At 38.7% G+C, this 13,422-nt stretch overlaps 2 protein-coding genes across 2 annotated transcripts; one reads left to right on the top strand and one right to left on the bottom strand.

Moving 5' to 3' along the window:
* Positions 1-1,705: 1,705 nt before the first annotated feature.
* On the top strand, positions 1,706-7,814 carry cops4 (COP9 constitutive photomorphogenic homolog subunit 4 (Arabidopsis)). Its single transcript, XM_074617002.1, has 10 exons — positions 1,706-1,863; positions 4,376-4,455; positions 4,562-4,713; positions 4,820-4,923; positions 5,014-5,167; positions 5,260-5,410; positions 5,510-5,680; positions 6,131-6,246; positions 6,379-6,463; positions 6,800-7,814. Exons 1-10 carry the CDS (start codon positions 1,790-1,792, stop codon positions 6,931-6,933), a joined length of 1,221 nt encoding a protein of 406 aa, XP_074473103.1. The 5' UTR covers positions 1,706-1,789; the 3' UTR covers positions 6,934-7,814.
* Positions 7,815-9,094: 1,280 nt separating this feature from the next.
* LOC141756941 (placenta-specific gene 8 protein-like) lies at positions 9,095-11,968 on the bottom strand. The gene is made up of 5 exons (XM_074617003.1): positions 11,842-11,968; positions 11,574-11,667; positions 11,361-11,485; positions 9,520-9,628; positions 9,095-9,421 (listed from the first exon to the last, which is right to left on the bottom strand). Exons 2-4 carry the CDS (start codon positions 11,656-11,658, stop codon positions 9,524-9,526), a joined length of 315 nt encoding a protein of 104 aa, XP_074473104.1. The 5' UTR covers positions 11,659-11,667; positions 11,842-11,968; the 3' UTR covers positions 9,095-9,421; positions 9,520-9,523.
* Positions 11,969-13,422: the final 1,454 nt, after the last annotated feature.

Genomic DNA, 13,422 nt, shown 5'->3' with positions numbered 1-13,422 from the left:
AAAAGCATTTAAAACCACAATTTTGCTGATTTATGTATGCCTATTTAGGAAAAAATATAAAATATTTTCATTTTTATAAATAGCAAACGAATTCCATAGAATAATAAACAAAAATCTACAAAAATAAAAAGTACGTAGGCTCAAACAAAGAGTAGGCTATTTTACTTTGTGAGAATCACTATACATTTACTGAAGTGAAATTTTTCAAAAATAAATAAATAAAAAGATAAATAAAAGAAAAGCTCAGTGGTGTAAGTCTAAGAGATACAGTAAATTATAAAAAAAAAACAGCAAAAGAAAAATAATAAGAAACAAATTTTACCCAAATAAGAAGGAAAGAAAGAAGAACTTGTATTTAAATAAGAAGTATATCTCTTTTATAAATAGATTATAATTTTTTTAATCAGGGTTCGTTTTTTGAAGTGAGGTGATATTTGATTTGAAGACAAAATGTTATATGTTACATACTTAAGTATATAGGAAAATACAAATATAAACTGGGTTAACATTGCAGTTTTTTCACCATCTAGCCCGATAGGTATACAGGCTTGCCAAGAAGTAATTCTATAACTGGTTGAAACACATATCATTACTTATAATAATAATAATAATAATAATAATAATCTGTCAAAATTAAATATAAGCAGAGGATGCATGCATTTGGCAGAGCTGATTTTGTGCGCTTACTCTAGGCATCAAATGATGTTTCCAGCACATATTTCATTTAGAGCAACTAGAATACCTATGACGTACATCTCTGGGAATGTAAAAGTCTAATTATAGACCAGACAGTGTGACTTTCTGAAATGCTGTGCTGTGCATTGTGGACGTATACTGTTACCTTTAAGTAGTAGGAGGCTACAAGAGTCATTACATTTTGCCTGCAGCTCCAGGAACCATTTTTAAATCAATATTAATTTGATTAAACACAAACATATACATCGTGTAAATATGCACCGAAATAATAAAGTTATTGAAACTAGATTTTACTACAGGGACACAGAGGGTCTGGCCTGTTGGCAATCCAGTCTTGAATGAGGTCAACGAAATAGTTAGAAATCAGTGGTGTTGGCCTACATTTACTCAAGTACTGTACTTTTTGAGGTATTTATACTTTACTTGAGTATTTACATTTGAATCTACTTTATACTTCTACTCCACTGCATTTTGGATGAGTACTTTTGGAAAAACAGAACTTATTATACCATAAATACTTTGTATTTATCCAACATTAAACCTTTTATGATTTTAGCTAAATATCAGCAAACACAGAGCTGTTCAGCTAGGTTTTTTCAATATTATTTTAAATATATTTTGTGCTATTTTCTTGAATGTTACAGGTGAATATCCTCTCTGTGTTTCTTCATTTGTTTCTGCTATCATCTTCATCATCAGCAGGACAACTCTACTAGCTTTTCCTAATGTTATCCATGTATCTGTTTTTATGTTTTTTATTGTTTCCCACTCACAATGTTGTTTGGTTATGATTTCCCAGAAGTCTTTATAGATATTTAAATCAATATGCAAAATGTGCTTATTATTCCATTAAACATTTTTTTAACAGCTTTAGTTAGTAATGCACCTATAAACTGGGTTGCCAACCGCAAATAAACACCAAAGAAGAAGAGGAAGAAGTGCAGGACTTTCGCTTCGCTTCATTTCGCTCACACGCTTCGCCGCGTCGCTGTTTGGTTGTTCGCTGCTCGCTTGGAGGACCGGAAGTTGTCGCTCCTCTCTTGGCAGAGGAAGCCGGAAGCCGCTGTTGTTGACACTTCGACAGGCGACAACAATGGCGACCGACGTGAGGCAGGAGCTGGCTCTGCTGATGAACTCAACTGGATCTCACAAAGATCTGGCTGCCAAGTATGTTTCCCCGATTATAAAAGACGCATTACTTCCTAATAGTCACCATTATGCTTTTACAAATGTATAAAATAAGCAGTAACTGTTAGATAGCTCGCAATGAGGGTAGACCTAGCTAAGCTAACGTTAGCTACCTAGCTACATTAGCCACACATTCAGCCGGCTAGGTAAACATTAAACTGTCTGTCAAGCACTTTATATTACATATTATCCTTTAAACTGTAACACCATGTGCAATTGACATAAAAGCGTCGAGTCTAACACTGATATTATTGTTATATTTGATCATATTAGCATCCAACAGCTACTGTTTTCTAGCTGCACACAGTTAGGTAGCTAACATGGCTTTAAAGGTCCCATATCATGCTCATTTTCAGGTTCATACTTGTATTGTGTGTTTCTCCTAGAACATGTTTACATGCTGTGATGTTAAAAAACAACTTTATTTTCCTCATACTGTCTGCCTGAATATACCTGTATTTAGCCCTCTGTATGAAACGCTCCGTTTCATTCAATTCAATTCACTTTATTTGTCCCCGAGGTGTCATTGCAGAGGCTAATAGAGTAGTACAATTAACAACACAAAACAGGACATTTTGAAACATCTTAACCCTCCTATTATCTTTGGGGTCAATTTGACCCCATTCAATGTTTAACGTCTCTAAATAAATGATTGACATCATTTTTTTTTGCTTCATATTTAATGACATTTCCTAATTTAATGGGGACAACTGGGTAAACATAAAATTAAAATGATGATATGTTTTCAATGTCCTGTATACATGCTGCACGCATCGGTGTTCTTTGGGGTCAATTTGACCCCAGGCTGTTTTAGCTGTATAAAACATATAAGAAATATCAACATTTTACAACACATTTGTTTTGGATGATATTGAGGTCACTATAACATGCAACTTTATAATCTTCAAAAAGCTTTAGGGCCCTAACCTAACATAACCATAACTGTAGTAGAACCACTGATAGTTCACACGACATGGGGGAGGGGAAACATCATTCTCGCGAGAAGTTTGATATTTCCCCACGCTTTGGGGGTGGCAAAATATGGTTCCCGTGAAGATATTGATTTTATTTAAAGGGCTATTTAGGTAGTCAACAAACAAACATAAAGTACCTGACACATAAACTTGGGTAACAATTTTAATTATAATCATTTTCTGGAGGTTTAAATTGCTGGGGTCAAATTGACCCCAAGGATAAAAGATGTTAGTAAATTTGAAGGTAACAGGAGGGTTAAAAGTTAAAAATAATGATACTAATATAGTACTAATACTAGTAAAATACTTAAAATAGTGCAAAATAGTTGGGTGAGTAGAGGGACAGGAATGGTTGGGAGTTGAGGAGTAGGACAGCCTTGGGGACAAAGGTTGCCCTCGTCCTCTGTGTCCTGCAGCCTGGGCAGCGAAGTCGGCGTCCTGATGGGAGCCACTCAAAGTCAGGGAACAGGACGTTTGAGGGGTCCTGTAAGATCCTGCCATCTGACCTTAACATCTGCTGCTCGCATAGAGAGGTGGAGAGAGCTCTAATAGGAAGTCCAATAATTTTGGAGCAGACTTTGACTGTGCTCTGCAGGCGGTTTCTGTTGTGAAGGCTGATGGAGTGGAACCAGCAGGTGATGGAGAATGTCATGATGCTCTCAATGAAGGAGTAGTAGAAGGTTGTGAGGATGTCCTTGCTGACCCCAAAAGAGTTGAGCTTCCTCAGGAGATATTGCCGCTGCTGGCATTTCATAGCTTTAAAAGAGTTTGAACTTACAGCTTACAGGCTCAAATTTGAGAAGAAATGTACAAATGCTAACTCAACACTTCTGCTGCTGCTTCACAGTATCGTTTGTTCTTTAAATGCCCCTTTTATTAACTGCCCAACAAGCTATGTGCAATAAATAATGTGCTTTTAAGCTTTATATTCATAAGATAAGATATTTCTTTATCAGTCCCGCAGTGGGGACATTTGCAGTGTACAGCAGCAAAGGGGATAGTGCAAGAAACAATATGCATCAGCTAACACAGTAAAAAAAAAAAGAGCTAAACAAAGTGTAACAAAATATGAACCATTTAAATAGAAGGAAGTATAAAAATAGGAGCAGTATATACAGTACTGACAATAAACAGACTATTAACAAAATTGCACAAGTGGAAAATGATATTGCACAGTGAGAATGAAATGAAATTTCACCTGAAAATATCAGGTTATTGTCAGTTTTTGGTGTGTAAGTGGTCTACTGGGAGCAGTGCTGGTTGTTGAGTCTGACAGCTGCAGGAAGGAAGGACCTGCGATAGCGCTCCTTCACACACTTTGGGTGGAGCAGCCTGTCGATGAAGGAGCTCTCCAGTGCTGAGATGGTGTCCTTTTTTATACTTAAGTGTGTGTGTGTGACAGAGTGTGTGTATGTATCACATTTTTACAATCTTAGGCTGTTAAATTTTCCATTTATCAGTTGCATGGACTTCCAATAAACAGTGATGTAATTTCTAACCCGTAAAATCTTTTCTAGATATCGACAAATTTTGGAGAAGGCCATTCAGTTTACAGAGGCAGAGCAGCTGGAGTCCTTGAAGGCCTTTGTTGAAGCAAGTATGCTATGCCTGTATTTTTTTAGCATCATTTTTCTACATGCTCAGTACATTTGGATGTAAACATATATATATGTTACCTCAATATTTCTATCTATCTTTTACAGTGGTCAATGAAAATGTCAGTCTTGTCATCTCGAGACAGCTGCTCACTGATTTCTGTACACATCTGCCCAACCTGCCTGACGCCACAGCTAAAGCAGTGTATCACTTCACCTTGGAAAAGATTCAGCCGAGGGTCATCTCCTTTGAGGAACAAGTAAATGCCCTCACACTCTCTCATAGCCCTACTGGGTATTTGTTGTTGACAATTCAGTCAGTTATGTAGAAATGCATAACTATATTATGTTCCTACGCATCCTCAGGTAGCCTCAATCAGACAGCACTTAGCAACCATTTATGAAAAGGAGGGAGACTGGAGAAATGCTGCCCAGGTTTTAGTTGGTATTCCCCTGGAAACAGGACAGAAGTAAGTAAGCTTCTAGCAGATTTATTTCTTCACCTTTTAATGTTTGTGATATTTCCAGGTCTTTAAATACTTTTTTATTTCCTTCCTTAGGCAATACAATGTTGACTATAAGTTGGATACATACCTGAAAATTGCCCGTCTCTACTTAGAGGATGATGATCCAGTGCAGGCAGAGGCCTACATCAACAGAGCTTCACTGCTTCAGAATGAGTCCTCTAATGAACAGCTGCAGATACACTATAAGGTACACAGGTTGTATCTGCATCACTCTTACTTTTGTAGTAAACAATGTCTGTAGTTGCTTCGATCAGTGTTTCATGCCGTTTTACTTCTTAGGTGTGCTATGCCAGAGTCCTAGACTTCAGGAGGAAGTTCATTGAAGCTGCACAAAGATACAACGAGCTGTCTTATAAGTCAATTGTCCATGAGACTGAACGTCTGGAGGCACTGAAACACGCCCTAAACTGCACCATACTGGCCTCTGCAGGTACCACCAAGACTAATGTGCTTAGGTTTACATTTTCAAAGATAATCTAAATGTCAAACTTTGTGTCTCATACCATAAATATTGTCTTTTTTTTTTTAGGCCAGCAGCGTTCCCGTATGTTGGCCACTCTCTTTAAGGATGAGCGCTGTCAGCAGCTGGCTGCCTATGGTATTCTGGAGAAGATGTACCTGGACCGTATTATCAGAGGAAACCAGCTGCAGGAGTTTGCTGCCATGCTGATGCCTCATCAGAAAGCCACCACAGCGGATGGTGAGCGAAGTAAATTGGCTTTACGATGGGGCAAAATGTTCCTTTTCCCACCATCACTTCTTCAACTGGTGATAGCTAACATTTTTGCTGGTTAGGCCGTGTGAGCCCTGCGTGCCATGCAGTGTGTTGTGTCTAGAAAAACTGCAGTAGCTTACTGCTAAAAACAATCACCTGGTATTGAAATTGTCAACTGCCTAATTCACTTTGCAAGTGGAAAAAGCTTAATAGGCACAGTTCAGTGGGACGTCTAAACCCCATTCAGACTGGATTTATTTCTCTAGAGGAGGTGGGGTGCTTTTAACATCACCTGCGCTAGTCACTGATTTTAATTCCTTCGTAATAAAAGTGGCACTGCATGTAATAAATATATGTTTCAATCTGACCCTCAGTTTATGAGGTTCGTAATATAAGCATGTATGTCATTTTAGTTGTGTGTTCTCTCTCTCGCAGGCTCCAGCATCCTTGACAGAGCTGTGATCGAACACAACCTCCTGTCTGCTAGCAAACTCTACAACAACATCACTTTTGAAGAACTAGGAGCACTGCTGGAAATCCCCCCAGCAAAGGTGAGACATCGCTTAGATAAATATTTTCTATGTTTTTCATTTTAAGCTTTTTCTGTAAACAATGACCATGAAGTAATTATGTTTCCCATAATATATATAAAGAGATGTTTTGCTTGCTTTGTTTGTCTTTAGGCTGAGAAAATTGCTTCCCAGATGATCACTGAAGGACGAATGAATGGCTTCATCGACCAGATAGACAGCATTGTACACTTTGAGAGTGAGTTGACAGTTTTTTATGCACCAAAGTCTAGTATTTTTTCTTAAAAAATGACTCAAACCAATTAATCAATTATCAGAATAGTTGGCAATTATTTTAATAGTTGACAACTAATCGATTCATCTTTGCAGCTCTATTGTTAATCTGGTGATATTGTTTATATTGTGATATTTGACTCAATAAACTAACTAACTATCTATCTGCGTCCAGTAGGGGGCGGCCTCTTCATACAGGAATGATGGAACGGGGCAGAGCTGTGATAGATAGTTACTCACACACGTCATGAAATGGAAATGTGTTTGATGCCCCTTTTTGTTCTTCTTTTGTCTCTGGCAGCCCGTGAAGCCCTTCCTACCTGGGACAAACAGATCCAGTCTCTGTGTTTCCAAGTCAACAACCTCCTAGAAAAGATCCGTGCGGCTGCTCCAGAGTGGGCTGCACAGGCTATGGAAACCCAGATGACTCAGTAAACATCCCCACCCCTCCCAAAACAAATGAGCCTGTCCTAAAGTGTTGTCTTCCTGGTCAAAAAACGTCACCACTTCAGTCCCAGTAACGGAAGGAGAAGCCTCTGGTATCACCATCATCACGGATACACTGTTCTATTGCTTTTTCCCCTCAGGGAAAATAGTTCAATGTTTCTCAATATTTCAGATCTGTGTCGGGCATAGATGAATCCACAGGAGAATTACAATGTAAAGTTTAGGTGTGACTTCATATTATTTACTTGGCATGTTAAAAATTTGGATGTGATTATTTAGATAGTTGACATTTAATAGTGTCAAAAACAAGTGAAAAGATGCGGGGGAACAACTGGTCTTTTGCGTTCCAACACATCCTCCTGTTTTTAACATAATGACACAACAACGTCTGTCGAGAGGTTCTTGATTTATGGCGTCATGTAAAACCTTCTCGGTCCACACTTTTGAAATTTTGAATTAAATTCAAAGCAGAGAGAAGTCGTTAAGCATTGTGGTCGTGTTGTTTAAGTTTATTATCTGCTTCAGTAGAAAGTCATTGAGATGTTGTACAATTTATATCAGCATTCATACGATAAAGTCATAAAATGCACTTTCTGAGTTTGTTTTCCAGCAGCTTTGGTCCTCTTTTAGCGACCAGGACATTCGTTTGGTTGACCTGTGAGATCATTAGAGTACTGGATGATACAGACAGAAAAATATTAAAGCAAGTTAAAAGTAGTCAGAGAGCTTAGTTAAAACTATGTTTTGTATTTGTAAATGTTTTTCTTCTTCTTAACCACACACACATTGACTCAAATCTTTAATTTGAAGTCATTCTTTTACATTTTTGTAGTTCAACTGTTGTTCATCTGATAAAAAACATAAAGTTGTGCTGTTGTTTGTTTGGTTACAGTAGCTCATATCCAACAATATACTTTGATGAGGATAAAAAGCAGAGCAGATTTTTGCAGACGTGTGCATAAAGACATTCTTTATTGCGTGGAAAAATTCATCTCCAACCATTTCAAACATATTTTCCTTAGTGCACACTTTTATAGTTTGTAATTATGATCCAAAACCTTGTTCTTAAATCAAAATGTAAATGTTCAATTTGTTTTACAATACAAATTTGGAATCTTATAACACAGCTGTAAAGAATGAGGCTAGTGTAATGTTTCACTTTTATCAACAAGTTCCCTGAATACACCAAAACCAACAGTGATTTTATGATGCTAATAAGTATAGTCTGTGTAGCCGCTACCTGATGCATTGTAGCGTATGCCTCTGTGCCACATAGAGCATTATTTTTGTTCATTATCTGTCCAAAATTTCATCATTTCACTATTTTATCCTGTTAGGGATGTGAGTGAAATTCTCATAATTAGCATATGAATTATTGAGTTATGGCCAAAAATGTGTTTTGTGAGGTCACGGTGACCTTTGAGTTTTGACGACCAAAATCTATTCAATTTCAATTCAATTTATTTTTATAAAGAGTCAAATCACAACAGAAGTTATCTCAAGACGCTTTTCATATAGTCAGATCTAGACTGTACTCTATAATGCACTTGGTGCGACTGTGGCAAGAAAAAACTCCCCTTTAACGGGTAGAAACTTTGGGCAGAGCCAGGCTCTGGGTGGGCGGCCATCTGCCTCGAAAATCTAATCAGTTCATCCTTGAGTGCCAAATTTGAAGAAATTCCCTCAAGGCGTGTCTGAGATATCATGTTCACGAGTATGGGACGAAAGTAAGGTCACAGTGATCCCTGTCCACCAGAATCTAATCAGTTCATCCTTGAGTGGTGGAAGTTTGAGCCAAATTTGAAGAAATTGACTGAAGCCGTTCCTGAGATATCAAGAGAATGGGACGGATGTGAGGGCAGAGTGACCTTGACCTTTAACCTTTGACCACCAAAATGTAATCAGTTCATCCTTGAGTCCAAGTGGACATTTTGTGCCAAATTTGAAGAAATTCCTTCTAGTTGTTACTGAGAGATCGCTGAATGGACCGGACAGACAGACGGACGAACGGATAACCTGAAAACAGAATGTCTCTGGCCACGTCTGTCGCTGGCGTGGATAAAAATGGACACAAAACAAAAACATTCAACACAACGCCAGAGTGTCGTGAAATATCCAAAAGTGTACAAACAGGAAAACAAGGGACTAGTTCAGATTAAGAGTTTTTTTTATTTAAGGAACACCTGCTGAGGACAGCACAGATAAGCTTTATCTTATAACAGTAGCAGTAAATCATGACGCCGCTTTCCACTCTCAGGGTGTGTCCCAGCTGACTAATGTTTAACTGACTGGAAGAGATGAATGTCATTTCCTTCCGAGGATTATAGTTGATACAGAAAAAATCACAAAGATAGTCAATTTACAACACCATTAAAGGCTAAATTATACTGAATACCACTTTATAAACATCTTTATCAGAGAGAGAATGGGCTGTAGATCCAGCACATTTACAACTTGTCTGGTGTGGTGGCAGCATCTGGAGGGAATAAAGTACACATGAGATTTTCCATGATTACAACAGCTCCATAAATGTAATGATGTGGTTTATGTACTTTATATGAGGTATTTACTCACCCATTTAGAAAATGCCTTGCTCCTTTCTGCGGTCGATATCTCTCTTCAGTTGGCACGTGGTACAGAATGGACAGAACATGTTTGCCATGAAGTCACTACACATCGACCCCTGTGAACACAAGGAGGCATTTCTATTGGATGCGGTGGCAGTGTTTTGTGATGCAAGTGTGTACATCGATGACTAACCAGGGGAATTTAAATGTTTTTCACGAGGTAATTGAATCAGAGAGCATCAGAAAGTCTGTAAATATATGAGCTTTGTATCTCAAGTGTGAAGGATTTGAACAGACAACATACACAGACTGTTTTTTTTTGTTCACTTTTACAGCTGTGGTTCTCAACCTGAGCGTCAGGGCCCCCAAAAGGAGACGTGAGATGAATCTAATGGGTCAAGTGATTATTTCTGGTGTAGGGAACAAGAAGCAACTAGAAGAAGTGAGGCTGCACTTTCACACACTGGTGCTAAATGCTAACATCAGCATGCAAACATGCAAATCCATCCAATCTGTGGCGCCACACTTGCTAAAAACGAAATTCTGCTACACAGAACTACATTCAATTTTTGGCTTTTCTATTCTTTCCCTTACTCTATAGTGTAAAGGTACAGTGTGTACGATTTGGCGGCATCTAGCGGTGAGGTTGCAGATTGCAACCAACTTGAGGTCAAGCATGTAGGAGAACTACTGTGGCTGACGCAAAAACTCGCAAATGGCCCCATCTCAATTTTTTTTTTCAATTTTTCAATCTCAATTTATTTTTATATAGCTTCAAATAATAACAAGTTATCTCGAGATGCTTTTCATATAGAGCAGGTGTAGACCGTACTTTGTACGAGTCTCTATCGAGAGCCAGTGTTTAGTTGACCACCAACGTCGTTTTACTCTTGGCTCACAAGCCTTGTTAGAAGTGGATCAGATATCTTCCACAGTGAAACAAAACATTCATTTTGGACCCGCTAAAATTATAAAAATTATCATTTCACAATCATAATAATTTTTTTCAGGAAAAGCTATACTTTTATTTGGCACCATTCTAAAAGCTCTGTGGATATTTGTTTGTTTTTTGAATATTCGTCGACATAAAAATGTTATCAATTTGACCTTTAATCTTTAACTGCATTGTTAAAGATTAAACCAGCAGCTCCTAACCTTTGTGGCGTATAAAAAAAAAAACGGGTGTGGCTCCTTTCCACTTAAAGAGTGATTCACCGTCATTTAAATATAGCGAGGCCCAAACCGATAAAATGATCTAATATTTCACGTAAAAGCAAAAGATTAGAAGTTTGAAGACGTTCGTTTATCAGAAACTTTATTTCCTCTCCCGTTAATCATCTCAAGACCCCTCAGATTTATCAGGAGGGTCCCGACCCCTAGGTTGGGAACCACTGGACTAAAGTAACTTAGTCTAGTATATAAAGTAATATTAATATCTAGTATTAGTAGTATATAAAGTAGTTCACCTGGAGCAGCTACAACAGTAACATGCTGCACCCAAAGGCCATTTGAAGAGTATTTTTTGATACTTAAAGTACATCATGCTGATAATACTTTGACTTCAGTAGGATTTCTAGGAAGTAGGACTTTTACTTTTAGTGTAGTATTTGTAGATTGTCATATCAGTACTTTTACAGAAGTAAAGGAGTACTTCCTCCACTGCTGGCTGTGACGTGGAATCACAAGCAGAAGCAACTTTTACAGCTTCCTGTACCTGTACAAAGTGCTATAACCACAATTAAAGGTAGTACTATCACACTCAGTGTTACCTGAAAATAACTGTTATACTACATTGTCTAAATGGAGTCCTACAGTCATCCAGCTCCATGTAGCCACAGACAAACTTACATTGATGTTGTATTTGGTCCTGTAGACGCTGCGGATTGCCCCGTTCAGACCACACAGGCAGCACTCGCCCATGTCACTGGCGATGGAGCAGCCGAGGCACGGGAAACAGAAAAGGCCGTAGCATACTGTATTAATAAGAAAAACACTACATCTACATCTTACTTGCAAATGTCTTAAATGTGTATTTTAATCAGAAAAGGAAGGAGTGCTCACAAGTTCCACAGTCATCGCAGATATCACACAGGCCCGTCTGGAATTCAGAGGGTGCGTAGCTGCCTGGTTGGTTGGTCACAGCCATGATCAGGATCTGTTGGATGAAAAGAGTTTGTCACTGATGTTTGTTCTTGAGCTTATAAAGCAAGGGCTTATTTTGTGATCATTACTTCTGTATCTTACTAGCAGAGATATCTACAAATTAAACCTCTTTAGAACATCAAACAATAAGTTCCAAGTCAAGCAGTCGTTAGAAGGTAAATCTTACCAGATGGTTGAAGGATGGTGAAACTGACAAAAGAGGCTCCTGGACGACAGATTGAGACCGGAGGCGACGTGAGTCTTTATAACCGATCAAAGCAGGTGACTAATGTGGTGGTTGCTGGCTTTATCTCTGTTTTATTGCGCAGCGATATTCCCAGCACTAAACACACCTACACCACAATACTGCTATAAACCGAAACTGCATTGCAAAATTCTCTCTTAACACATCAGGGTGTGCTTCCCGATGTGTTAAGAGAGAAGAACACATGTTTTATTTTATCATTTTAAATGCAAAATAGAGCTGTAGTGATTAATCAGGTAATTGTCAACTATTAAATTGATCGCCAACTATTTTGATAATCGGTTTGAGTAATTATTTTAAGAAAAAACAAGTCTAAATTCTCTGAGTCCAGCTTCTTAAAGGGACTATTTGTAACTTTCAGAATTGCTTGTTAACAGCGACACCTGTGGCCGTTAAGTCAACGAAAGTCAGCGTCGGGCTCACGCTTGCTCGCTCTAAATAGACATGAACGAGCATCGCTCAAAACAGTGAGGCGACACACGTCAGCTAAAACCACAATATCACTCTATATTTCAGCTGCTTGGCAGTAATGTTAGCTGACCAGACGAAGGTCTCTCCATGAACCAATGCTGATCCTAGTGTTGCCTTTTCCTGCCTCAGCCCCGCTGCTTCAGGCTCCGGGGCTGAAGCAGGAGAAGCGGGTCGGTGCCGAGGCTGAAGCAGGAAGAGAAACGTTATCGTCTCCCGACCGCAGCCGGAGTGAACAGGGGAGACACGGCACCCGGTCGGAGACGACAACGTTTCTCTCTGCAGAGCCCCGTCACTTCACAAGACACGGGAAACCTCTGTTGGTCTGGAGGAGCTGCAACATTTATTTCTGCACAAACGTCCACTGTACATTCACTAGATATTCTCAGAGCTACTAACTCTTCTGCAGTGTGTAGTGAGCGCGCGTTCACGTCTAGAGGTGGAGCGAGACAGCGAGAACGCGCGCGTTGTGTGAGTGAAGGCAAGCAGGCAGCGGAGGAGAGACTACGGCCACACGCAAGCATATGCGAGCGCGCATGGGATCCCGACCCGGTAGATTTATACCTGTAAAAAGTTACAAACAGTCCCTTTAAATGTGAATAACTTCTGGTTTCTTTACTCCTCTATGACAGTAAACTGAATATCTTTGATTTGTGGACAAAACAAGACATTTGAAGACGTCATGTTGGGCTTTGGGAAACACTGAAAGACATTTTTCACCGTTTTCTGACATTTTATAGACCAAAAAACGAATCGATTAATCGAGAAAATAATCGTTAGTTTCAGCCCTAGATGTAAATGTAAAGTTTAGAGGCAAATGGATGATTTAAAATAGAAATAAAAGATTAAGCTCAAATCTTCAATTAGATCAATAGCATCTAGAAATTATATTAATGTTGAGTTTTGAATTGTTTCTGCCTCCAATTCATAATCAAATTAATAACCCCAATTAGGATTTTATTATTTATGAATTGCCCTGCTGTGTTAACAGCAGCCAGCTCAAAGGTCAGAAACCATGCTTATTGACAAAGCATT

The sequence above is a fragment of the Sebastes fasciatus genome, chromosome 19, assembly GCF_043250625.1.
Source record: "Sebastes fasciatus isolate fSebFas1 chromosome 19, fSebFas1.pri, whole genome shotgun sequence".
Classification (NCBI taxonomy): domain Eukaryota; kingdom Metazoa; phylum Chordata; class Actinopteri; order Perciformes; family Sebastidae; genus Sebastes; species Sebastes fasciatus.
Note: the sequence above shows the minus strand (reverse complement) of the source record. Positions and strands in the feature narration are given on the sequence as shown.